This window comes from Lepidochelys kempii, chromosome 2 (assembly GCF_965140285.1).
Source record: "Lepidochelys kempii isolate rLepKem1 chromosome 2, rLepKem1.hap1, whole genome shotgun sequence".
NCBI classification, from domain to species: Eukaryota; Metazoa; Chordata; order Testudines; family Cheloniidae; genus Lepidochelys; species Lepidochelys kempii.
The window spans coordinates 43,205,695-43,233,063 of NC_136381.1; the positions used below are offsets into that span (position 1 = coordinate 43,205,695).

General features: G+C 44.9%; 2 protein-coding genes across 6 annotated transcripts in view; both read right to left on the reverse strand.

Annotated features, from left to right (window-relative positions):
* INTS8 (integrator complex subunit 8) overlaps positions 1-1,564 on the reverse strand; it is a 72,111-nt gene extending 70,547 nt beyond the window's left edge. For 4 of the 5 annotated variants that reach the window (XM_073330539.2, XM_073330538.1, XM_073330537.1 and 1 more), the window contains exon 1: positions 1,288-1,563. In XM_073330539.2, the coding sequence (XP_073186640.1) occupies positions 1,288-1,417 (130 nt within the window). In that variant the 5' untranslated portion in view covers positions 1,418-1,563. Of the gene's footprint in view, positions 1-1,287 lie in introns of all 5 variants that reach the window. The other variant, XM_073330535.1, reaches the window with a different exon arrangement.
* Positions 1,565-8,911: 7,347 nt separating this feature from the next.
* Positions 8,912-27,369, reverse strand: part of LOC140906500 (neural-cadherin) — a 98,494-nt gene continuing 80,036 nt past the window's right edge. Inside the window, exons 19-33 of the mRNA XM_073330553.2 lie at positions 26,426-26,519; positions 24,828-25,012; positions 24,002-24,234; positions 22,568-22,845; positions 20,795-21,009; positions 20,257-20,384; positions 19,139-19,266; positions 18,879-19,002; positions 18,606-18,786; positions 16,002-16,168; positions 15,417-15,681; positions 14,398-14,578; positions 13,236-13,489; positions 10,604-10,758; positions 8,912-9,456 (exon numbers count right to left, since the gene is read on the reverse strand). Of these exons, the coding sequence (XP_073186654.2) occupies positions 9,055-9,456; positions 10,604-10,758; positions 13,236-13,489; positions 14,398-14,578; positions 15,417-15,681; positions 16,002-16,168; positions 18,606-18,786; positions 18,879-19,002; positions 19,139-19,266; positions 20,257-20,384; positions 20,795-21,009; positions 22,568-22,845; positions 24,002-24,234; positions 24,828-25,012; positions 26,426-26,519 (2,990 nt within the window). The 3' untranslated portion in view covers positions 8,912-9,054. The remainder of the gene's footprint in view (positions 9,457-10,603; positions 10,759-13,235; positions 13,490-14,397; positions 14,579-15,416; positions 15,682-16,001; positions 16,169-18,605; positions 18,787-18,878; positions 19,003-19,138; positions 19,267-20,256; positions 20,385-20,794; positions 21,010-22,567; positions 22,846-24,001; positions 24,235-24,827; positions 25,013-26,425; positions 26,520-27,369) is intronic.

Genomic DNA, 27,369 nt, shown 5'->3' on the forward strand with positions numbered 1-27,369 from the left:
GTCAGAGGCTAGGGACACCCAGAGCATGCCATTCATGGACCAATCCTCTGTGAACTTAACCAATTCTTTTTTTAACCCGGTTACATTTGTCACCTTCACAACATCCCCTGGCAACAAGTTCCATGGGTGGACAATGCATAGTGTGAAACACTTCCTTATGTTTGTTTTAAGCCCACTACCTATTAATTTCATGGGGTGACCCAGGTTCTTGTGTTATTATGTAAAGGATTAATTAACACTTCCTTATTCACCTTCTCCACACCATTCATGATTTTATAGACCTCTGTCATATCCCCTGCTTAGTCATCTCTTTTCCAAACTGACATGTTCCAGTCTTTTTAACTCACTCCTCATATAGTAGCTGTTCCATACTCTTAGTAGTCATTTTTATTGTCCTTTCCTGTACCTTTTCCAATTCTAATGATCTTTTTTGAGATGGAATGACCAGAACTGCAAGCTGTATTCAAGAAGTGGATGTAACATGGACACACGTAGTAGTATTATTAATATTTTCAGTCTTACCTGTCCCTTTCCTAGGGTTCCGAACATTGTAATAACTTTTCTGATGGCTGTTGTACATTGAGCAGATGTTTTCAGGGAATGAGTCACAATGACTCCAAGATCTCTTCCTTGAGAAGTAACAGCTAACTTAGACCCTATAATTTTATACGTACAGTATGTTTTCCAATGTGCATAACTTTGCATTTATCAACACTAAACACCACTTACCATTTTGTTGCCCAGTCACCCAGTTTTGTGGGATCCCTCTGTCACTTTTTACAGTTAAGCTATAGCCTTAACTATCCTAAGCAATTTGTAGGGTCTGCAAACTTCGCCACCTCGCTGTTTACCAAACCCCTTTTTCCATGTCATGTATGGATATGCTGAACAGCGAGACTGGGATAGTGGGACAGGAAGGACCCATCAAATTATGAAGGATCTGCTCTGCCACGAGCCACCTTAACAGAACAAGTCTAGTAGTTCAAAAATGACGCCAGACCATCAGCCCTGGAGAGCGAAGCCCGCAGACTAGCTAAGGTCAGAGGCCCTGAGGCCGCGTCAGCCGTTCTCTAGCCAGCGCGTCACAGCGGGGCACGAGCCGCCGCTCGCTCCCACGCGCCAGCTAGCCAGCAGGGGCGCGCCCGCCGGAGCTCAGCTCCCGCGCGCGCCCAACGGCCGCCCCCGTCACTTCACGTGAGACGCAGAGCAACCCCCGCCGGCAGCGGCTCCCAAGGCATAGACCGCCCCAGGCCGGCAACCGGCCCCGCAGCACCCGCCGGTACTAACCAGGGCAGGGCTTCTGCAGGTGCGCCTCCAGCAGCGCCTCCTCCAGCAGGAACTCGAACCAGGAGGTCTGCGGCGGGGTGCAAGGCCGGCTGGAAGTGGCCGCTTCCCGGTCAGCGGCTTCGGCGCTCATGGTGCTGGCTCGGCTCAGCCCCGCGGCGGCGCGGTGACACCTGCGGGGAGAGGTGAACGCGCCTCGCGGCTCCCCCGCCTGTTCGCGGCCTCCGCTCTGGCCGCGGCGACCCCCGGCCCCACCCCTCAGGCTCGGAACCCGCACTGGTTGCCCCGCCCCCAGCCGAAGGAGCCTGACGTACCAAGATGGCCGCCGCTCAGGCTCCTCGCGGGGGAGGCTCCGCCCCATTCAGCATTTCTGGCCCCTGGGGGAGCAGCTGGGGGTCCGCCCCCTCAGCTCTCTCAGGGCAGGTCTACACTATGGCGGGGACCGACGCTGTGAGATCGATCCATCGGCAGTCGACATGAGACTCTTCATTCGTCCACCAGTAACTTTCTAGCCCTCAGGCTTGGGCGGGAGGGAGGGAGTGGGGAAGCTTTAGAACAGGGGTGGCCAACCTAAACCTGAGACGGAGCCAGCATTTACCAATGTACTTTGCCAAAGAGCCACAGTAATATATCTGCAGCCCCCATCAGTTCCCACCCACTGGCAGCCTTGCAGCTCAGCCCTTCCCCCACTTCCCAGTCAGCTGTTTCATGGTCTGTGGGAAGCTCTGGAGGGGTGCTATGAGCAAGGGCATAGCAAGCTCAGGGGAGGGGGCAGGAAGGGATGGAGTGGGGGCAGGGCCTGTGGCAGAGCCAGGGGCTGAGCAGTTCCTGGCACATTGGAAAGTTAGCGCCTGTAGCTCCAGTCCAGGAGTTGGTGCCTATACAATAGGATTACCATATCTGACCATTCAAAAAAGAGGACACTCCACCTTGGGATGCTGTCAGGCCTGCCCACAGTCCACCCCTGCTCCTCCCACTCTCTGCCCCCACTCACCCCAGGTCCCGCCCCCTTCCAACTCAGCCCTGCCACCGCACCCCCTCCTCATCCCCTGGCCCGCCACTGGGTTGCTGCATCCCTCCTCGGTCCCCCACCCACTGCTCGCCTCCTCCCGCCTGCCACTCACCTCCTCACTCCCCTGCCAGAAACCCCCAAGCCTGCCCCAAGAACCCCCGCTGGCTCGCCACTTGCCTCCTCCTCCCCCCCGGCCCACTGGCTCTCTCACCACTTGTCTCTTCAAGGTAGGGAGTCTCGGCGGTGCTTCTGGGGCGGCTCCCAGGAAGCATCTGGCAGGTCCCTCTGGCTCCTAGGGTAGGGTCGGGTCGGGGGCAGGGCTTGCAGGCACCGGCAGCTGGCAGAGAGCTCTCCGCCCCCAACCAGACCCTACCCTAGGAGCCAGAGGGACCTGCCGGATGCTTCCCGGGAGCCGCCCCAGGTAAGTACTGCCAGGACTCCCCACCTGGCCCCCGGCAGATCCCTCTGGCTTGTCAGGTCGGGTGGTGGGGGGTGGAGGGCTCTCTGGGTGCTGCCGGTGCCTGCAAGCCCCGCTCCGCAGCTCTAGCAGCTCCCATCTAGGGTTACCATACCTCCCTGTTTTCCCGGATGTTTTTAGATATTTTAAAATTTCTCCCAGACGGCGATTTAAGAACTAAAAAACTGGACATGTCAGGGAAAATATGGATGTATGGTAACCCTACTATACAAGGAGCTGCATATTAACTTCTGAAGAGCCGCATGTGGCTCCAGAGCCACAGGTTGGCCACCCCTGCTTTAGAACAAATGCAGGGCCATAGCTCAACAACCAGAAACAGCAAATATAGAGGGCACCTGCATTAGTATAGCAAATGGCTTGGTTGTGGGACAATTTCAGGATGATTGAAGGCCATTGAACACATTGCCACAGCCCTGCTGTCTTTCCCTCGAGCTGGGGCACTGACTAATGAATGACTTTGGAAATGTTTCAGAGTAGCAGCCGTGTTAGTCTGTATTCGCAAAAAGAAAAAGAGTACTTGTGGCACCATAGAGACTAACAAATTTATTTGAGCATAAGCTTTCGTGAGCTACAGCTCACTTCATCGGATGCATGGAAATGTCATTGCAGCTGTAAGCAAGCAGCTCTCCACCTGTTTCATCTTACTGGCAGGCCTGCTTTTGTGAAAGCTTGGCAGAAAGGTAGCAGTAGGATGCAGGGGGTGATTATAGCAAAGCATATAGACAATAAGCCAAACGTATTTATTATTTGTAGTACATTAGCACTATGCACCCACTAAAAGCAGGGTGCCATTTTTGGCTAGGTACTGGTTCAACATCCTAAAGCACTGTAAGCTCTTTGCAGAGGAGGCCATTTAAATAAACCAAGACAAAGAGTGGGAGAGGAAATGGAGGTGAAACAACTGGCTCAAAGTCACAGAGCTGGGTAGTGACAGAGCAGAGAACAGAACTCTGGTCTCCTAAAGCCCATCTAGTGCCTTATGCACCAGGCCATGGTAAGAATGTTTGTTTGTGCTTCACCCTTTTTGTTTCCTATAATGAGAAGCCCAAAATTTCTGCTTGTGAAATTGTGTATCTGAGCATTTTACTTTCTGTATCAAAAGATGAATGCATGAATCGGATCTTGATGCTAAGGTAAAACCTCTCACTCATCGGTCAGACCTCAAGAATATGGATGCAAAGAAGGAAGATTTTCATGGGCAGTAGTGATGTTTATAAAATAAAATGCACTTTTCCATTCCATAACCTCAGGCTTTGTTTGTACTAGACAAGTGGAGCAGTTTAAATTGATTTAAAAAATTGATCTACACAAATCCATGCAAACCCCTAATGTAAGGGCATTAAAACTGTTTTGACCTTTGCTTATATTAATTTAGCAGTACATTACTCTTATTTCCTCTTCTAAAATATTTACCCTTTGTAACACTTTTAAACACATTAAATAATTATTCAACCTTTCACAGGAGTGAAATGTTAGCTCCCAGGACCTGGCAATATTCCAGTGCAGGTATTTTCAGTGGTAGGTAGGGTTGCCAACTTCTAATTGCAGAAAACTAAACGCCCTTGCCCTGCCCCTTCTCTGAGGCCCCCCACCCCCTCCCTCCATCACTTGCTTTCCCCCACCCTCTCACTTGCTCATTTGCACCAGGCAGACACTTGCGGTGTGGGAGGGGGTGAGGGCTCTGGGGTGCAGGAGGGGTCTCTGGGCTGGGGGCCACAGGGTTCAGAGTGCAGGAAAGGGTTCAGGGCTAGGGCAGGGGGTTGGGTGTGGGAGGGGGTGCAGGAGGAGGTTCAGAGCTAGGGCAGAGGGTTGGGGCACAGGAGGGGGCTTGGGGCGCAGGCTCTGGGCGACGCTGACATTAGGCGGCTCCTGGGAAGCAGTAGTATGTCCTTATGACTCCTAGGCAGATGGGGGGCCAGAGGGCTCTACACACCTCCCCTGCCTGCAGATGATGCCTCCGCAGCTCCCCTTGGCTGCAGTTCCCGGCCCATGGCTGCAGGTGGGGGCAGCGCCCTGAGACCCCCAGCCACTTCTCTGCCTATGCGCCAGAGGGGCATGCTAGCCATTTCTCAGGAGCTGCACGGAGGCAGGCATGGAGGCTGCCTGGCCCACTGGCACTACAGCCAACAGGACTTTTAGTGGCACAGTCAAAAACCAGCCTCCTGGCAACCCTAGGAGGTGAGCAATTCCTATCTTATCGAATTCCCATGACATTTATATAGAAATACATAAAACCCCTATATTAAAGAATGTTAGGGTTGCAAAGTCAAGCACTCAAAAATTAGGAAATGCCAGAACTAAGGTTTCCCATGCAACTTTAATTAGGGCCGTTGTGCATATATATTACTCTATAGTCTAATGACATGGTCGCATACTATTTTTTCCCTCAGGATACCTTATTCAATGTCCAGGATGAATGGTGCTTGTTGAATGAATTTGGGTTATGCAGCGAAGGAGTGTTGCCTATAGGAACCCTACTTCATTCGTTGCAGAAGATGGAAGTGTGTAGTGAATGAGGGAGAGGTTGCAGGAAGAGAAAAGATGGTCTCCTAGTTAAGACATTTGAATGTTGCTCTTAGGCAGGGATAGAATCCCACTCTCCTGCCACAGAGTTCCTCTGTGCTGCTGGGCAAGTTGCTTAAACCAAAATTTTTAAACAGATGGCCATAAACTGTATTCATTTTCTGGATGCTCAATGAGAGGCCCTGGGACTGGATTTGCAAGTGTTGAGTACTAACACCTGCAACTGAAGTCAATTGAAGCTGTGCTTCTAACATACAAAGTGCTATATAATACTACTGAGAAACCAGGCCCAGATGTCTCACATTTAGCAAAATAGGGATCCTGTAGGGGGGAAAAATGTAATGAGACCAGTGATGAGCTGCCAAAATCTTAACAACCGGTTCCCTCCTCACCCCAAGAGGGGGTCGTGGCCCACCCCCGCCCCCTGGGACTCCTGCCCCAACCAACCCCCTGCATTCCTTGATGCCCCCCCCCCTCCCCTGTCCCCTGACTGCCCCCAGAACTGGGCAGGAGGGTCTCGTGGGCCACCATAGTGGGTGCCTACCCTGCCCCTAAGAGCCAGAGGGACCTGCCGGGGGGCAAGGTGGGGAGTTTCGGCGTTGCTTACCTGGGGCAGCTCCCAGGAAGCATCCAGCAGGTCCCTCTGGCTCCTAGGGGTGGGGTAGCGTAGCTGGGGGGGGAACAGGTGGAGGGGCCGCTCCCCCCACTGATCACATCAAAAGTGGCACCTTAAGCACTGACTCCGTGGATGCTCCAGGGCTGGAGTACCCATGGTGAAAAGCAGCTCCCCACCCCATCACTAGCTCACCTCCACTCCGCCTCCTCCCCTGAATGCACCACCCTGCTCTGCTTCTCCGCCCCGGCTTCCCACGAATCAGCTTTTTCACGCAGGAAGCCTGGAAGGGCTGAGAAGCCAACAGCGGCTTCGCACTCAGGGCCAAGGAGGCGGAGGTGAGCTGGGGCAGGGAGCGGTTCTCCTACGCCCCGCCCCGGGTTACCTGCTGCGGTGAGGGCGGCCCTCCTTGCACCTCCCCCCGCCCCAGCTCACCTCCGCTCCGCCTCCTTGGGCCTGAGTGCAAAGCTGCTGCTTGCTTCTCAGCCCTCCCAGGCTTCCCGCATGAACAGTTGATTCGCGGGAAGCGGGGGGGGGGCAGAGAAGCAGAGCGGGGCGGCACATTCTCGGGAGGAGGTGGAGGTCAGCTGGGGCCAGGCACGGGGTGGGACAGGGAGCTGCCAGTGGGTGCTCTGCACCCACCAAATTTTCCCCATAAGTGCTCCAGCCCTGGAGCACCCACGGAGTCGGCGCCAAAGGCGCCACTTTTGGCCAGTTGTTAAATTTAGAAGCTGGGACAACTGGTTCTAAAAGGGCTTCTAAATTTAACAACCGGCTCCAGTGAACTGGTGCGAACTGGCTCCAGCTCACCATTGAATGAGACCTCTTATTAATCACACAAGGAATCAGTGTTAAGGTTTCTAGATAGCCTGAGCTGTAATTTCGTGACCTTGCACCTTTAATCTCTTGTAAATTAGATTTTGTATACAATTTCTTATGTTTAAAAAAAAATTCCACTATTTTCAGCTATTTGCTAGACAGCTGAATATTATCTGCTAGCGGTAGAAACGTGCTGTACTCTGCTATATGTGAACTAATGAGACACAAGGCCCTTCTTCCCTCCATACCCACCTTCGTCTAGCATATGGAAGGAAGCAGCACAGTGCAGTGCTTTCACCATAAGACCCTTCTCTTCCAGTGGACCCTACTGTTCCATTGCACCTTCACTGATCCTAGGGAAAAAAATATACTGCTAGCTACCTATAAACTTTCCTAAGCTATGCATGTATGTGTAGAACCAGTAAAAACACTGCCAGACTTTAGTTGCATTACAGATAACGCAGACTACTCTCCAACACGCTGGGGTCAGTAGTACACTGAACACCTGAAATCCATCTCTTCCTTGTTGAAGACGTAATGCACCAATATGACAAGCTTGACAATCTTTACTGAACTTCAAGTACAAAAGAGCGATAGGAGTGATAGAAATTTATATTCAATATCTACAGTATAATGTAACTAAATGTATTCAGTACAAGACTCAAGAAGCAGATAACCTTACTGACATTTTGAGGTTCAGTAGCTTTTATTTATAGCACAACATACATGTGTGTTCCAGGAGTATAAAATAGCTATTACAATTACTAGTTTCTTACAAAAAGGTAATACATTTATCTTTTAGTAAGTAGGGAAGAACTTTCATTATACCAAACATGACAATACAGTGTATGGTTGCCATGATCAGTGACTTTGCATGAACAAATCAATATCTGTCCTTCACAAAGGAAAGAGTCATGGTTTGAGTTGCTATCCTGTTTTCTCTACTGCGTAGTACCTAGCTGATAAATATCAACATTTTAAATATGGTTTATATGAATTTAATTGTGCTAATTAAGTACATTTTTTATTCAGTTGACAGATTTTTTTCAGTGAAGTGTGTCTCAGAATATTTGTATTAGAACAATTACTGTATTTCTCAATACCTCCCTTATTTTAAACAGAGTATTCTCGCTGTAGCTCCACTTCTCATAGATCAGGCATGAACGTCAGGCACAGCGATGGAAGGTCTAATTTTAAAGCAGTATTTTATGGCTACACATCACATTTACATAGAATTGGCTAGACTAAAAATCAGGCTTTATGTATAGTGTTGTGGTATTAATGAAATCATTAAAAAGGAGTATAAAATAATTTAATACATTAGCTGATCCTCACATATCAACCCTATGAAGTGGGTATGGTCCCCAGTTTAGAGAGAGAAATCGCTTAATGTGACTTGCCCCCTGCCGCAGGAACTAGTGTCAAAGCCAGGATTAAAACTCAGGAGTTCCTGACACCAATCCCGTGTTCAAATCACCACTTCTCTCCAGAGGCTTATGGTAGCAGCTCACTTTAGCTATCACATGCAATTAGAGAGTGTGTGTGGAAGGGGAAGTTGGAAAATAAACAACTGACCTAGTACATTGTTTCTAACTTTGTTGATCATGCACTTAGGGAAGATGTGTTACTATGTAACATGTATAACTCTATTCTGCAAGCCAGTGAAGTGTATACATACTATACAGCAAGATGTTCTGATCTTCTTTCTGCTATCCCCAAGTGTTTACTTTGTTTGATCCCATCCCCAAAGGCCTTAAATTAAAGGTCTGGACAATGTTTATAAGAGTGTGTGTGCTGGGGGAGAGAAAGGAAATAAGAGAAGCGGACAATTATGAACAAAAGAAAAACAAAAACAATTTTTAAAAAATGTTTTATATTTAACATCTATAATTATAGTTGTGATTTTACAGTCTAAAATGTTTGCAATTTTATAAAAATCTTCCCACCAGTGTTCAGAATCACACTAAGACCAAGAAGAAAATAACTGAAGTATTTGCATACAGGATGTTTGTAATAATTCACTTTGGCCTACACAAAATAAAGTATTGCATAAAGCTATTCCTGTGCTATGAAAGTCCTACATTTTAAAGTATTCAAGAAAATTCACACATTAAAAAACCTTTAAATTTCTAACTTTAAATATCTATACAGTACATACAAAAAGATTCTGTATTCAGTCACTTAAGGGAAAGGTGAGTGATTCATAAGAAATGCCTGACTCAATAAATAAGTTATTTATTTAACCAGTTAGAAACAGTTTAGCATCTTATACAAAACACTAAGTAGTTCATATTACAGCAATGTGTTGGGTTCTCACCTCTCCATTTAAAAGTGTTCATTTGAAAGTGCATAGAGTTCTTTAAGCTTGTCAAACTTTGATCCCCACTCATGGAGGTCATCATAGTTTAGATCTTCATCAACACTGGAGGAGTCTAAGGAACTAAGGCTCCCTGCCAGAGAATACTGCCCCTCTAAGCAGTAAAAGTGAATAGTGTCTGCTGGAAGACTACATAGATCATTGTCTGCATCGTATATTATTTGAGACACATATTCCTTGAAGTCTGAAATACTGGTGACTGCAGAATTTGAGTCCCTTTGATGTGAGTGTTTCGTAAATGGGTCTCTCTCTGGACAAGGATGTGTCTTGAAGGGTGGAGCAGTGGTTTCTGAGGAGAACTGGGGGATGCTTTGCAGGGGTTTCTTTAATTCATCTATATCATAAGCAGTCTGAAACACATTAATTAATGCAAACATTAAAGAGACGTACAACACAAAGCAAATGCCCTAAACAGCAAGCAATGGGCTTTTTTAAACTCACAAATGAAGCAGAGTATGGGAAGTTTTCACAGACTGAAGAAAAGAGAGGATCTGAAAAGGGATGACACCTTCAGATTAGACAAAATGTCCCTCAGCCCACGGCTTCCTGCAGCTCCCATTGGCCTGGAGCAGCGAACCGCGGCCACTGGGAGCCACGAGCGGCCAAATCTGTGGACGCGGCAGGTAAACAAACCAGCATGGCCCGCCAGGGGCTTTCCCTGCACAAGCGGTGGAACAAGTTTGGGAACCACTGATGTACAATAAGTGAGTCCACGTAGGGAGTTAGTGTGGAATAGCTATTCCAGGCTTTAAATTATTCCCATAGTAATTTCTCACTATCTTCCCTGCTAATTCCCCATGCAGACAAGCCCTAAGGTAATTTCAGGACCTCACAAGAAGCCTACAGAGGCTGCTTGGGAAACTTGTATGCCCCACTGATCTATACACCTGAATGAACTGATCTATTTGAGCCAAAGAAATATTTTTCCTCTTTTAAAACATGAAGTAACCTGGATAGGGTCCAGCAAAAGGAGAAGAAAAAAGCAAGCTGAGCACACTTGTTATAATTCTTCTCAGACACTATCATAGAGAAGTCATAGCAAACAGATTTTGAAAAGTCCCAAAGTAAGAGTGAAGTAATTACTCCCATGATACTTTTGCCTACATAAATTCCTTGCTGTTGCTGTTATTGGGTAGTGTTCATCTGTGTGAGAGAAACAATTTCCTTATGTTCCCTTCTTTTTCACAAGTTGTTACATTAAGTGCAAGGTGCTTTAATACACAACAACCTTCCTCCAGGAGATTTAGATCTAAGATAAGACATGTCATTAGAGAAAATATAGGGGTGGGGGGGGGTCAGGGAAGAAGAGGGTTATGTGAGCAAGATCATCTGGGTGCTTTAGTTAGTAGCGCATACCTCTTGAAAAGTTCCACACAATTTTTTGAAATTCCGTTTTCTTATTTTCTGAATATACTGTTTCTTTGACAGGAAAGTGAGAGAGCCATTTGGGTCTGGATTGCTGTGTGTTTAAAATATTGTCAAGATGCTGTACCATACCTGGTCATGTTCTCCCCCTCCTTCCTCATTATAATTGAAGACATTTTCTCTAACATCCTCCCAGCTTTCATGCTCTTCAGGAATGTGATAAACTCCTCCTTTCCGAAACCCTGATCTTCCCCACTGACTCCACACTGTGTAAGAGACTAACAGAGCTGGAACAAACAGATGCATATATGTTTATTATGTGGCCTCTACCCTCCTTTGAAATGTAATCACATTTGAAAACAACCTAAGAAAAATTAGTATTTAATATCCACATTCCCAGGTAAGAAATGCATTGTTTAAACCCCAGTATCCAATTAAACATAAGTACTCTCTCCAGGAAGGTAATGAATCATCTATATGTTACATCATAAACTTCATTAAAAGGGTATTTTACTTACCTACAGGAATCCATTAGGACATTTAAATAGAAGGCATTTTGGCCATTCTCTGGCCTTTCACCAATCCTGAGTAAATAAGATACCCAAAGTAAGTAAAACACTGTTTTAATGAAGATAACAAATGTAATATAATCATTTGAGTCATTACTTTTCTGAGATATGTACACTGTTTTAATTGTTAATATGGGGAGCTGACAATTTTATTAGGAGAGAGAAGCTAAGCAATCAGATTATAATAAAATTTAGTTTTTGTAGCACTTTTCATAGTCCTAAACACCATGGTTATCGCTGAATCCTCTTTAAAAGAAATGCCATTAGAGCATCAGTTTATGCCTGAACTCGAACCAGAAACAAGGAGAAGGGACATGTTATCTGAAGGAAGTACTTGTAGGGGTGCAGCACTGGATAAGAGCCCAGATCCTAGAACTTTAACCTTTGGCCATGGATACAATCAGGAAAAATAAAAAATGCAACTCTCTCCTTGTCCCTTTCAAAATGAGTGACGCGGAAGTGACAATAGTGCGTGGAAGTGTGGTGGCCACACAAAGCCACCAGCAAATTTAGGATTTTAACCACTGGGTGCCAGGGAATGAAGCAGAGAGTGATGAGATACAACATGAAAGACTAGGGTTGGGTTGGGGGAAAGAGACAGAAACGGCAAACAAGGAGGACCAAAAGTGAGGTGGCCCTAAACAGAACTTCATACATGAAATCTGAGCTCATTTCAAATAAGTCAATCAGGATCTACTCAGACATTTCTGACCCAGCTGCAGTTGTAGGAGGCATAATTCAAATGTTATTTTCAAGACTTATTCTCCAGTAACACATCAGCTGCTTTGTGCTGACAGGGTTTTTGGGTAACAGTTTGAGCCTGCAATAGGATGCCTCTCCCAGGATGTGTCTACACTGCAATAAAAAACACCCACACCTGGCCCATGTCAGCTGACTTGGGCTTGCAGGGCTCAGGCTGCGGGGCTATAGACCTTCAGGCTTGGGCTGAAGCCTGGGCTCTGCGACCCTTTGAGGAGGTAGGGTCCCAGAGCCCAGGCTCCAGCCCGAGCCTGAAAATCTACACTGCAGTTTTATAGTCCTGCATCTGGAGCCCTGTGAGCCCAAGTCAGCTGACATGGGCCAGCTGCAGGTGTGTTATTACAGTGTAGACATACCCCACGATCCTGGCTGGGGCAGACCACAGCTTCCCCCTTTTCCTGTTTAAAAGAGAGCCTCCCACTATTTTCCTAACTCCTCCTGCAAAAAGCACACAAGGAGCCAAACATTTTTGTGCTTATTCACACCGGTCCAGATATTGAACAACCCCCACTGACTTCAATGTATTGACAGCAATGTAAATGAGCATACACTTTGACAACAGTCTGGACTAGAGCTAGTCAGTTTTTCCAATGACTTCTCTTTTGGGGTCAGAAAATGCCAATTTGTCAAAACGGTAGCAGTTTTGAATCAGATCAGGAAGAAACCTGGGTTTCCCACATCCCCAATCAGTGTCCTAACCAGAGAGCTATTAGCTATTCTGGGTTTGGTGGGGGTCTCCTTCCTCCCCTGTCCCCCAAATGTCAAAAGGCCTCAGTTTTGCCTCAATGTGGAACAGGAAAATATTTTCAATTTCAACATTTTTCATAGGACAGGAAAACCATTTCCCGCCAAGCCCTGGCTAATATTGGATAGGTTGACCATATAGCCATGTATGTATAATATAATCAAAGATCAACTAATCTGTACTGAAAGTATATATAAAATATATACAACTTTTATATTGATTGCTTCTCTTTCTGACCCATCCCTTGTATGTTGCTTGACTGCTTACATTGTAAGCTCTTTAGGGAAGGGTCTGTGCCTTCCTATGAATGTGAACAGTGCCTACCACATGGTAGATGCTGCTGGAATACCAATAATGTGACCACAACAACATGAGAATTTGGGGCAGTTGAGGCTTGGAGGTGAAAATAGGTGCACATGCAGTCTTGGGCCTTCCAGCTTTGTGCACCTGGGGAAGCTTTAGAGGGGGGTGGAAGTGAATGGAGGGGGAATGTAGTTTTACTTGAACCAGTCCTGAAGCCAGTGAACTGCAATTATGTGATAATGACTTTCAGCTGTTACTATCCTAAGCTGAATTTGAACTGGTGACTCATAGCCAGAAGTAAAAGGCTCTCTCTCATAAGTGGCAGTGTCCTTGTTTCAATGGTGTAACACACAGTGTGAGAATAAATTAAAAGTATTTGCTTTCCTACCTAGAAAGACAAGGAGGCACATGCTGATTGCCAAGATGGAGCCAGAGCTGAGTCCAACTGGTTTTCCTGCTTTCACCTGGCTGATTTCACACCACTTTCCTTTATAGCCATCAGGACACTGGCAGACAAATTTGTCTTGGGAATGTGCTACACAGGTACCCCCATTCCTACAGTTCCAGAGTCCACAGGGTGTAGAGGTGCAGCGTTTAAGCCCTGTGAGATTATCCGTCACTTCTACTTTGCCAGTTGGGCACCTGAATGATGAAACCAACAGATTATTTTGGGTGATGGTGCTGACAGGAAGAGCATGCTTCTTTGCAAACGCTGTGCAATGAAAATTGTTCAGTAATTCCAGTTTGATACTTACACATTTCTAAAACCAATAATAAAAGCTTTTAAAGAAAATAAAAGCCAAGAAGCACTCACGCCATATCACTACTATGAAATAGCTGTGAACTGAAAGGACGTTCTAGGTATTGCCATGTAAACAGAAACTCCAGGTGTCCCCCTACTTTGCTTCATAACTCCTGTCTGTAGCATTGCCACAATGCCCAGAGAACAAGAAAATACACAAAAGATACCCCAGATTCCTCAAAGAGCTGTACTTCTTCCCCAAAGGAGGGAAACAGTCTGCTTCAAAACATGACCAACCCTAGCTGGAGAAGCAGGAAAGGTTCTTTCCCTCCACACACATTTGGAACCAGAGGGAGAATCTGGTAGCCCCCATTGACATCCAGAGAAAGAGGATGAGCAAGTTTGTTGCAGTGCTGCACACAGGCTTTGACTGGTTATTTGAACATTTTGGGAGGATGATCCTCATCCCCATCCTGGGACTGGTCCCTTTGGGGACTTAATCTACCAGCAGCATGGAACAGGCTTGGTGCCCCTGTATTCCTCATCTTCCAACATGAAATTGGAAAGATAATGGAGGGGTAAAAACTCCTGTAAGAACACAAATCCTCCTCCTGGAAAACTGGGGAGTCAGAAAGCATGCCAGACTCCTTGCCATGCGGTTCCCAGGTAAGTATATGGGAGAGAACCCTGGAGCTTTCCCTTTAGAAGTGGATTGGATAGCGGCAATCTGCAGGGACTTAAGTAGAAAGAGAGAGGGTCGCAGATGATCATGTCCCACTCCCACAGGAAAAACAAAAGCTAAGTGTACCTGCATTCATGCCTTCTCCACAAGTCTACACAATGGAAAGGACTGTGACAGGGCTGATTGCGGCAAGCATTGGAATGACAGCCAATGGTGACGCCTTGCTGCTTCAGAATGAAGCTGAACTCTGTGCTTTTGCCATCCCCAAGAAGAGGCTGACCGTTCAGCCGGACATCACACATGCAACCTACATGAGCAGAAAAGCACAAAGACAGAAACATACAGCATTCCTCACAAATCCTCTCAAAGCACACTGCATTGTAAAGTTCTTTAAACATCTTTGAGGACTTGTTTCATTATCAAAACGATCACTGTTTGCATGCAAAATAGTCTGATCGCAGGATAAGAGTTAAGTAACGCAAACACTATTTTACTAGTGGTCAAGATGCCTTCTGACATGCGTGCCTGGGTTCTTGCTGGCTGGCCCTGCACAGCATTATAGCACTCCTTCAGCAGAGCTCAACAGAGTTGAAGCTGTGAAATAGGTGGTTTGACTGGGGCTCCCCTCCCCCACCCTGCTGCAGGCTGAATAGGGAGTATGAGAGGAACCCAGATGCAAGTGACTGCTTTCTATTTTGCACAAAACTTGACAGACAGAGCTGCATCTCCATCCAGCCCAGCCATGGGGGCAGGGTAGTGAAGTTCTGTGCAGAACCTCCCACCTCACACCCTGCAGTAAATAATCTAATATGGATCCTCCCCTCCCCTCAGGCACGGGGGGGAAAAGGTTGGGACAATCTCAGTGTTGTTCTCCTCCCTCCAGGCCCAGAGAGCTGGGATTCGAACGCCACTAATTCTTGCTTTACTCTGCCAATGTCTACCATGCAAAATATCAAAAATCCGATTTACATCAGTACTAGGGCATGATTTGGTGAACGGAGGGCAAGGCATTAGCTCTGAACTTCCAGCCACAAGCCAGATCCTGCATTCCAGGGACACTCCAGCCTTCGATGGATATGTCTATGCGGGGCCTGGAGTCTCATTATTCCTGAACATGTCATTTCCATGGTTCATGTGTCACCTACCTTGGAAATCACTCTCTGAGTGGTTAGGAAAGCGGTTTCCTAGCACAATGCTTGCCAAGTCCATTTCGAACCATCTGTTTGCACCCACAAAGGAGGTCACTTCATGATCCCCTCCGCCATTATTAACACGCAAGGTAAACTCATTGTAATAGCGCTCCAGAGTCAGCAGAACCCACTGGCCGTTGTCTATGCGTAATGTGCTCAGTTTCAGATGCTGCTCTTTGTCCCCCAAATTGAAATTAACACCAAAATGTCCATCAACCACCTACGGGAACACAGGGGAAGAGACCTTTAATAACGTTCACACTTATACCAGGAATACATGTCCAAACATCGGAATATAAGCCACAAATTCTAGTCAGTGGGAAGTGTTCCCTGCATGGCCAAGCAGCACTGCGCTAGCTACATTTATTTCTAAGGAAAGACAGAACTTCCATGCATGAGAATCGTTACTCAAAGCATCAAGCCCTGCCTTTCTTCTTTTGAGGAACAGGCACCTTTAAATATTCAGAAGAAGCTTCTTTTTGATCAGAGTGCAGTGGCACAAGTGAACACCACTGACAGAACAGCATTTGGATTGTTTACCTCCAATCTGATGTATTCACTCCCGTCTGCTGATGCCATGCTGACAAGAGTGCTGAAGGAAACACGGGTGCGTACCATGAGCTGGACCTGGGTAATGTGGGCACTAAGAAATCTTTTCAGTTCATAATGAATCCAACTGTCCCTTCCAAATGCCCACTCCAGGAGAACTAAACATAACACATGGAAAATATAAATGTAACATCTTAATATTTGGCACTCACACAGACCTTACCTTTTGTACACACACAGAGCTCTGAAGAGATAAACTAACCCTCAAGATAAGGATTTTAGTTCAAAAGAAACTCTGGCCAAGGTGCTTCGGGTGTTGTGGAACACAAAGCTACACAGCTACACAGACTCTAAGCCACTCTCTCAAAAGTTAGAGCAGATAAAAATAGCAAGTATGGGAATACAGGAACTGGAGAGGGCATTATAGCACACAAAAAGCCAAAAGTGATCTAAAAAACAATTTTGAAACTTAAAAACGTCAGTGGGGTTTTTATTTTGTTTTAAAGCAAGGAAAGAGATAAGGGTGGACATCAGGGAGATGAATTTCATGTTGCGAAACTTGTCACAGTGAAGACCCAAGCAGTGGGTGAGAGGGAAGGCAATGGTAGAATCCCTAAAATATGGGTGTATCACAGCACAGAACCTCGGCAAGGCAAGGCATAGGGAGGTGGTGTCACATACAGCCAGGATTTACATCTTAAAAAGGTTATTAATAACTAATCTGGCACCTTTTAGCCAGCCACTGTTCTCATAACAATGGAAGGTTCCCCTAAAAGGTATATTGTATCAGAATGGCTACTTTCTATTATATTCTTGGGTAGCTTTGTGATAATGGATTATTGCGGTTTGTGTTCTGCACATCTGTGAAGGAATGTCTGTGAATCAATGTGGCTGCACTTGTGAGCTGCTAGACAAACTAGGGAAATATGGTCTATGAAAATGTCAAAGTGCGACTGTGTCAAAAGCCTTATTGAAAAGATATATCACTTCTACTCCTTCCCCTCATCTACTAGGCCAGTAACCCCGCCAAAGAAGGGAATTCAGTTGATGTGTCAAAATTTGTTCTTAACAAATTCATATTGGCTATTATCTATCACTTTATTATCCTCTAGATGCTTACAAATGGATTGTTTAATAATTTGTTCCAGTATCTTTCCAGGTATCGAAGTTAGACTGGTCGAAAATTCCCCAGGTCCTCTTTGTTTCCCATTTTAAAGATAGGTACTATGTTTGCTGTATGAATGGGGAATGCTGGAATAGGTGGAGTGAGGATTGGGAAATACAGAGAACCCCTAGTGGGGGATAGGGTTGGAGAACTGTGGTACGGGGATAAAGGGGGAAGATACAGCCCCTGGCATTTTGGGGCAAATGGGGAATCCTGGTCTGGGGCACACAGTGCTGATGCCATGGAGGTCTGAGGGGGAATGGAAATGGGGGTGCACACAGAGTCTCTGATATGGGAGAAGAATGGGGGGAACTGGTAGAAGAAGAGGGGGAGATTGGAGGAAGGCAGACATCTAGCAGGAAAGAGATTGGGGGGATTGAAGGGAATCCCTGAACTAGAGGGGGATGGGAGGGTGGCACACGGAGAGCTTGGGGGGCGGGGCGGGAAATGGAGAGATGCAAGGAGCCCCTGGTGTGTACAATAAGCTCATCCTACACAAGCTATGAAGAGTGCGATCCCCGTAATATACTTCACATAGACCTAGTAGAGAGAGCACAGCACAATTACTCACCCTACAGTAGCTGTGGTTCTTCAAGACATGCTGCCAACAGCAATTCCACTCAGTGTGTGCTCCCCAAGCTCATGAGATCAGATTCTTTTGAACAGCATTATTTGTTGGGGCTGCACTGGCGGCCCCAGCAATCTTGTCCCTTGCCACAGCTGAGTGCACAGGGGACAGTGGCTGAAACCCACGCTCAGTTCCTTTACAGTGAGAACCCCATAAGAAGAGAGCTCTGATTAGCACCCAGTGGGAGTGTGGGTCATGGCACCTGTGTGGACAACATCCTGAAGAACCAGTTACTGGAGAGCAGTGACCATTCTTTCTTCAAGTGATTGTTCACCTAGATTCCATTCTTGGTAACTAACTTGGACTTTCCCCAGATCACATGGGAAGTGCGGCAGCACAGGCAGATTGAACCTGCGTCTCCAAGATAGTGACTTAACTCCTGTGTCATCCTTCCTCTCGCCTATAGCCACCAAGGATGCTGAAAGGTGCAGTATTAGCTGAACTTCGTTTTAGAACAAGAATCAGAACCAAGCTTGAAAGAAATGGGGGCATGAGCCACAAAAAAACCCTGCAAATCCTCCCATCTCTCATTCCCAGTCAGATGTTGCTCACAGAATGAAACCACAAAAGAGGTAAATGAAGTCCTGCTAAGACTCTCATTGTGACACTTCCTTTGTGCAACAAGTGTACATAAGTACTTCAGTATCTGCAAGTCCAAACCTTTCACAGAGCAAGGCATTGCATTACTTAGTTACTGGCTCCAACCGACTGCTATCAAATTAAACAAATTCTGTACCATGGTATATCTACTGCCTATTCCCAAAGATTCCCATGCTTCATTTCTCTCCAAGACTAACTGTACCTTTGTCACATTTTGATCCAGCATATCCAGGGTAACAGCCACAATTAAAAGAGCCCCATTCACCAATGCACTTGCCATGAATACCACAGGAGAGGGCCCCAGCTCTGAGACACATTTCATCAGTCATAGTACAGCCTGGCTCAGTGTTTAAGGACTCTGCAGGGTGCTCCAAATCATAGACCTAGAAAGAAGGGGAGGGGGAGGGAAAAACACCACCTTAGGCAGCTACAGTTAAAAATATTGCCCCAAAGAACTATTTCCTGACACTTTTACCTTGCTGTCAATGATGACATTCCGTATACAGCCAACAAACCCTTTGAAGTGCTTTTGTGAATTACGGTATGGCAAGGCCTTCTTAACTCCACCCAGCTGTAAGGGTTGGTGAACATTGAGGAACCTGCCAGCATTTGCAGTGGGGAGGAGCGGAAAAAAAGGAAAGAATTAGTAGCAGTCAACCTAGATTAACAGTAACTTGGTGTTTTTCCTTTTCTTTCTTGGTTCTTTTGTGGTTGTGTCATCTGTTTTGTTTTTACCTCTCATTTCCTGGAGTCTCTTCTGAAATTTCACAGGCAGACGGATCCATCTGGGAGATTTCCTTAAGGATGCCATCGTCATCTTTAACTGAAACGTTTACGCAGTGGTCAAGGATCAGCTGCACTTTCTAGAGTGGAAAATGCGTTACATTAAAGATCAAATTGTTTTTTAATTTCAGATTTTTCACCACCTACACAACAGGCCAGTGCCATTAACTACAAGTTAAAATTCAGGAAAAATGTATTAACATAATAATGAGTTTTTACCTGCAGAGCTCAGAGGTGGGTAATTATACATTAGCATTCCTATTCTATGGATCAGTGGTTCTCAAACTTTTGTACTGATGACCCCTTTCACATCGCAAGCCTCTGAGTGCAACGCCCCCCCTATAATTTAAAAACACTTTAAAATATATTTAACACCATTATAAATGCTGGAGGCAAAGCGGGGTTTGGGGTGGAAGCTGACAGCTCGCGACCCCCCCATGTAATAACCTCGTGACCCCCTGAGGGGTCCTGACCCCCAGTTTGAGAACCCCTGCTATAGATGAAGAACCAGACACAGAAGTTTTGATTCTCCCCTGTGCCCAAACAGAGCTGTGGGTACAGTAAAAAGCAGAGGCTGATCAAGACTCCAGGAGTTTCAGCCAACTGGTCATTGGTCCCTCCCTCTCCTCTCTCAGGTTCCAGCACAGATGGCGGTGGAGTCACCTCCACCAGCTTCAGAACAGCAGAGATTACCATAGTATTGAAGAATTTCTTCTGTGCAATCTCCAGCCTCTTTAGCTTCACTTTACTCTGTGTAAGTGGCATAATTGAAATTGGTGGATCAGAGTCCAGCCCAGAGCAATGAAGGAATTTGCCCCAGGTCACTCCAGCAAGTCAGGAATGGAATATGACTAATGTGATTACCCCAGCCCTGTGGTATAATCACTAGACAATGCTGCCTCCCTGAAAAAAAGGATGGGAGACAAAGCTGAAAGTCTGGAATGCCTGCTGAAGCTGATGCCCATGGCCATTGGGGGTGGGGTAGGGGACATTATTCTAAAAGCAGGAATCTTATCTTGAAATGATATCCAGATGAACCAAAGGCTTTAAAGGATTGTTTTTATACTTGCCTTTCCATCACTTATGATTTTTATATTATGCCAGTGGCGATCTGCAACATTAACTTTCTGAGACAACTGCAGGAAGAGTACCCCAGAGCCATGACTCAGAGTCAGGGATGGGACACTGTCAGAAAGCTCTGGAAAAGAAACAGTTATTGAAGAAGCCTTCTCCTGTCCAAAAGTCAACCACATAAGTATTAAAATCCACATGAACTAAAAACTACCAATTCAGTTTCAGTTTAAGGAGTTTTTTAGTCTGGGAATGAGATGCAGATTGGTGCTGTCCCAGATATCATGAGTCTTTCTAAACTGCATTTTTTCACTAGCATTAAAACCACTTAGCCTGCAGGGCAAGGAATAACAGTACATAGAATGAACCTGAAGTGCTGGTAAGTTGTTTTGAATGCTCTTCGTTTGCCAAGAAAATTTTTTAATGCTTTTTTCTCTTTTTTAAGAGACAAAGAAAGTACAAGACAGTAAATAAAAACCTAAGTTGTACATGCATGCATGCACTCATGCAGAAAGTGAACCTGTTAAAGATTTTAACCTAAAGCAATGAAGTCTTCCACTTCTCCAGGATGAACATGTGCTAGTGGTCCATTGTACAACAGAAGGCCATCAGCCACGTCAGTAATGAATTCCAATGAGATACGGCTCTCAAAGCAAGGCTTGATGGGAGGGAACCAGGCATAACCATGCCCTCTGAAGGTACGTTTTGTTTGCTGGCACTCAGGCCCATCAAAAGTTGCAGGGCATTTACAGCTATAAGAGTAAAGAAAAACTTTAATTTGTTTTTTCTCCATGCTGAAAACTCAGAATATAACCCTTAAGGAAATGATCCTTAATATACAGCACAAACCATGCTAACTCACATTAATGAGTGGGGGAGACACTGCAGATCACCACGTGGAGAACAAAACAAGTGAATAATCACAATCAAAGCTGATGCATCAAACTGTGCTTAGTTCATTTATTTTTACAAGCACAGTTTAGCTTTAAGTAATACTTCATGTTATGTACATAAAGGATTTTTTGTGAAAAAATAGTTAAACCATCGTAATATACAAGACCTCACTATACCCTCCTGTTATTAACTCTTTAATATCACTCAGAGGGAGAGAGAGAGGATATCTTGCTAGTTATCGGATTTGTGGATTATTGTGTATATATTAGTGTAGTACCTCAAATCTGCTGGATGCTATACACACAGGATGAGAATCCCTTCTCTCAAAAGCTTACAATCTAAACAGGCAAAACAGATGAATGAAGCAGGGAAAGGGATACAACTTACAAGCCACTAGGGTGATGGCAGGTTCACTGTTTTGAAATATTTAATTATATCTGCTTTATTTATATTACAAAAACAGATGTGAAGAGCTTTTTTTTCCATGGAGGCTCAAGAGATTTCAATAGGAATAGTAGGAATACAGATAGTGGAAGGGTTGTTAATGGGAAAGTAGTATAATGGAAGAGAGGAAGATTGGGCATCTGTTGTACTATTCAGTTCCTATACACTACAGTACCTGAAGAGACAGGTGGGGCAAAGGGCAAACCCCTACAAATGACAACAAAGGAATGAGGTGGGGAAGGATCTATCCATGGTCCAAGTCTCTGATATGAGTGAATGATAACGGCAGGAGGCTGTGAAAAGACTATGTTCCTCTGTAGCAAGATTGTTCTATGTTTAATACATTTGAGCAGCATATTGGCACTGGATGTGGGCTTTACCATGGACAGGGTCTCTGCAGGTTCAGTTAGATACCTTGATTTGCATGGTCACGCAGAGGGAGAGAGAACTATTGGGCAGCTGCTGTTGCCTTTCCACCACAGAGATAGCTAAATGTAAGTGAGGGGTGATATAAATCTGCACACACACTTTGGGATCAAGGTATGCGTGTGTATTACTGTTTCCTCACTTCCATGTTTGACAATATGCTGGGTATTAAAGTTTAGTAATTAAAAGAAAATAACATGGAAAGCGAGGAGTTTGTGCCTGTGGGAGAGTCTGTAAGTGACATGCTGTGGTACTGGTTGAAGTGACTGACTAATAAAATGCATCTAGATTGCACAAACATGAGCTTCTCAGACCTTCAAGTTAAGGGAGGCCAGTGCAACTTGCATGCTTTCTGCCTTTTGAGGATGATGATGATCCTAAGTAGCCATCAGCAAGGTGAGAAATCTGTTCGCAAGAACAAAATCAATTATATCCAGCCAGATCTGCCTTTTGAGAAGTGATGAATGTTAATTTGCTCCTCTGAGCCCCTTTCTCACCCATTTTGAGTTAGAAGAAGTTCTGAGCAGCATGAAAAGTTTTACTAACCTGTAGCCCAAGTCAGTATCTATACACGTGCCACCGTTGAGACATGGGTTTGTCCGGTATGAGGAGCAGAAGAGATGCTGGCTTTCTCTAGCTGCACAGGTGCACTGGGCACTATTCAGGACCATCACAGATGCCAGTGAGACACTTCCAGCAGTAATTATTGTGGGGACAGGACTATAATTGTCCCTGCTGACACATCCAGTGCTATGAGTGCAGTTTGCACTCACACACTCATCTATGCCAATCTGGGTGATCCTTATATCCAAGATGATTTCCAGCTGGAAAAGAAAGTTAGTTTTATTAATCTGCCTTTTCCCGTGGGAAGAAGCTTAATGCTGAAGACAGTATGAGAATCACAGCTGTGGGAAACCAAAGTCTTATTTATCCACGGAACAGGTGGAGCCTGAGCAGTAGCAGCGTGAGTGTGCCTGCCGGTGCGCCATTAACCTGCCTACAGACCCCATCACTAGCCATGAAAGGGTAGCTTCATTGTAGTAGCCATTCAGTCCCCTGCTTCCTTACTGGGACTGCTTTAACTTGAACTGATTGAGAATTTATTAAATAATTTGTGAAGAATTTCACTTTTTTTTTTTTATTTTTTGAGCCGAGTAATTTTATTCAGCTCTGATAACAAAAGATCCCAAATTCTCTCTCTCTCTTTGCACCCTGGACACTTGCTCTCTAAAATCAGACTGAGATGAAGTAGTTGTAAAGGGCAACAACAGTAAATAGAGGTTCCAGTCCATGTTGCATTGCCAAAGCGCATCCTCCCAACGTATCAAGTCACTTAGCTGCTTATAAGATTTTATTTGAAGGAGTGATTTGGTGTGTTTAATTTTCAGCTCACATTTTTCTCTGAAGGGAAAAGGTTATTTTACCACTCTGCTTTCTTATTGTAGAAAGATGGATCTTTTGACTGAGTAATTTTGTGCATTCTAGTTACGGAACATTTCAATACATGGGCCGAGGAAATAAAGCAGAACACCAAGAACTGTGTGCATAAAAAACCAACCATATGCATCACTTATGGAGGATTTCATAGTCTCTGTAGAAGATACGTGTTCTGAGACACATACTCCTAAAGGAAGTACAGTATTCCAAGGGCAAAATATTCAAATTTGGGTGCCTAAAGTTATGCAAGTAAAGGAGTGGTTTGACATTCAGATGTGCTGAACACCCTCAGCTCTCATCAAAGTCTGCAACTCTGAAAATTAGGTCATGCTATTTGGATGCCTAAATATGGATTATGGGTCTGAACTTTAAGCATCTATATCTGAAACTTTTGGCCAAACTAATAAAGAAATTTTTTGCTCAAATATTGCAACACACAATCTTTCTCTCTCTCAAAAAAAAAATCAATGATTCTGTGCAAACATTTTCACTAGATTATAGATGCAAGATTTTAATTAACTCAATGAGTTGAAAGCCACATACCCGTGCTTTAGACACTGCCACATTGCCGTTAAGTTTTTCTGCTTTATAATATGGTGGTCCAGAAACTGTAAACCAAACATCAACGCCTCGGGTTTGACCTGGGTTATTCAAGACACTGAAAATGTGGATATTTTCAAGTTGAGCTGGTATGATTTCTGAAAGTAGTTTCTTCATTTGGTTGTATTTACTTTCTCTCTCAGAAGACTGAGATATAAAATCCTCTGCAGTGATATCTGTAACAAACAATTTAAAAAACAACACACTCAACTTTGAGATTGAGGACAATCATATGACGTTCAATTATAATGGGAGCAGCAGAGACCAAAATAGTTAAGTTTGCACATCTGACTCCATTCTCTTGGCACTGAGAGACTTTTCACCTTTGGGCTCTGAAATTTTTCATACTGGTTTCTGCTCAATGGTTTGCACTGTGGGGGCTTATTTATTCAGTCATTACGTTTATTTTAATTCTCTTTAAATCAGGAATATCTTTAGAAAGATTTTTTTTTTTTACTAGAGTTATTCAAACAAATTCTATTTGCAATAGAAATACGTGGTTGCACTGTCAGTGTGGAACTCATCTTTGTTTTACCCTAGAATGCAACATTTATTGCAGTGTCTTCTGACCCCCCTCTATGTATCAGAGGAAAAAGAAAACAGAGCAGAATACGTGTGTACATTTTTCAGATCTCTACTTAGAGGAATATTAAGCATATTCAACACAGATATCTAATAATTAAGCAGACTAATAAGAGGTCAAAGTTACCCAGCACTAACATAAAGGGGGCAGCTGAAATACTGCAGACACAAAAATACATTATTTTACCATTTATTCGTATAGACCCAGCATTACGGATGGCATCATCTTTGATTTCCTTCACAACCACCTTTACTGTCGAGATCACATCTGGCCAGATACCATCAGTAACTTTCACTCTTACATTGTAAGTTCCTGTTGGGGTACCTTCTTTAATAGTCAGAAAACCTGAGTTATCATTGAGGATAAAGTACCTGCAACAGAAATTATTTGAAAAGAAAAGGCAAAGGATAAGTTCTATTCACAGCAAGACCAGATTTTGTGGAGAATTCCCCTGGTGTAAAGCTGACAGACATAATAGATCTATCCCCTCACCTCTGGTAAAAGAAGAGCGAGGAACCAGGGTGGAGCAGAACTATGTTACACTCAGGGCCGGCTATAGGTTTTTTGCAGCCCCAAGCAAAAAAAATCCCCCCACCCCTTTTTTTAGGCTTTTACATGTTTGCACTTTGCAATTTTTGTTTTGTTTTTGACAATTTAATTTTTTTTAAATGAAAATAGAGAATGTGTAGTTAGTGAAATAAAACAATTTCCTACTAGTGTACTCATTTAATTTTAATAAAATCACAATTACAAACAATTTGGGTTCAACTATACATTGTAATGAAAAACGTTAGCGTCTTCCGGTGCACCCAGTTTCTCATAAATTAAAAGAATTTATATGAACTGAACTGGTTTTTAATCTAAATTTTTTGCAATGGTACTTTCAATTGAAATTAATGCGAGTCCTGACAAACGATTTTGAGACATGATGGACCTCAAATAATTTTTTAGTAATTTCAGTTTTGAGAAACTGTGCTCACTAGAAGCCACTGATACTGGTAACGTTAAAAGAATGTGTAATGCTATAGCAGTGTTTGGAGTGAGGTGCTCGGGGCTGTACATCCCGCCTGTGGGCCCCCAGCCTGATCTCAAACCCAGCCCCACCCCCGCAGAGGGGACGGTAACTGACAGAGTGGCCTGGGGGGCGGACCAGGGGCACCTGCCCAGCCGTCCGGGGCAGCGGGTCTATTACTGGCCATAGGTCCTGCCCCGATCCCAGGCTCTGCTCCACTCGGCTCCGGCTCCTCCACCATTTGTGACATATGAGGCAGGGGTGGGCGGGGGAGGAGGAGCTGCATTTCCCTGTTCCCCCGGCGGCAGGGGGCCAGGGCAGGGACTGCCCCCGGGCCGGGACTCCCACGCTGAGCCCGCCACCCCGCCCCATGCAGGGGCTCATTGGTTGACTGAGCGGGGCTGGGAAGGGGGAAAAAAAAAAAAAGGGGGTGGCCGGAATGCCGCCCCTGGAACTGTGCCGCCCCAAGCACGGGCTTGCTTTGCTGGTGCCTAGAGCCGGCCCTGGTTACGCTTCTCCTCCATTGGTGCAAGGCCCTTAGAAACCCCAAAACAATGGCATAAACTAAAGCACTGGAGCTGCTCATATGACTGCGTATAATGTGGCTTCCTATGTAGGAAAGGGGTTTGGAGATTGTGCGCACACAAATTAGAGTACACACAATACACTCTGGCATGTGAGTTCTCAGAGAAAGTTTAAATATTTTCTTTCTATTTAAAAAAAATATATTGTCATCCATTTTGTCAGGTCATTATTTTAATTTTTAAAATACCTTGATGCTTTTCCTTCAAATCGATAGGTCTTGTGATCCCAGTCATCGTTGTCTGGTGCGTGAACTTGGCCCAGTACAGTTGTGGGTAAGATACCTATCATAATTAAACATATGAATGACATAACTAAAAAGTATCTGACATTTATACACACGTATATAAACAAACATCTGATTATAATTTTGCTGGCTCTCCTTAACTCTAAAATCTCTGTCAGTACTTGGGGTGGAATTAAAGGCAGCTCTGTAATGATTTATGAATACTGTATGTTGGCCTAGTTATTGGGGTGTTTTCTATATGGGGATATTGGTTTAACTCAGGCTGTCCGGAAAAACAGGCAGGAAAGAAAAGAAGGGCTCAGGATAAGCCACTTCCGAACTATTAGCTTTGATGACTCTGCCTGTCTCCAGCCAGCCTGCAGAATTGGTTTGAACCAGAACAGGAAAAAGCCCGTGAACACAGAAGTTTAAAAGAACTCTGGCTGGATTAAAAAGGATACTTAAGAATGGGGCATTAATTGAGACAGAACCCTGGTGAAGAAGTTAGCCCTGCCTAGGTCACCATCAGGAGATGGTAAAACAGAAGGAAATGTAGAACGTTTTAAATATCTTGTTTTCTCTGAAAGTGTTACAACTGCTAATACTTCTGACAGAACAGCCTTCTTCAAGCACTGAAGACCACTGTCACAGGCTCCCAAAGAGAAGAACCGCAGGTGTCTAAACTCAGTTTGGCTTGGGGGATAAGAATGGTGGATACACAGGGTACTGTACCCCAGTCTAAGAGTGGGAGCACTGTAAAACTGAGCCCTGAGTTAGGTAAAGACCCAGAGCCCAACACCTGAGGTGGTGCACTCAGAGAAACGAGAAAGGAGCCAGAGATGCAGCTAGCCCTGTAACTGTAACAGTAGTTATTTGATAAATATATTTTGCAATAGCCATTATATAGG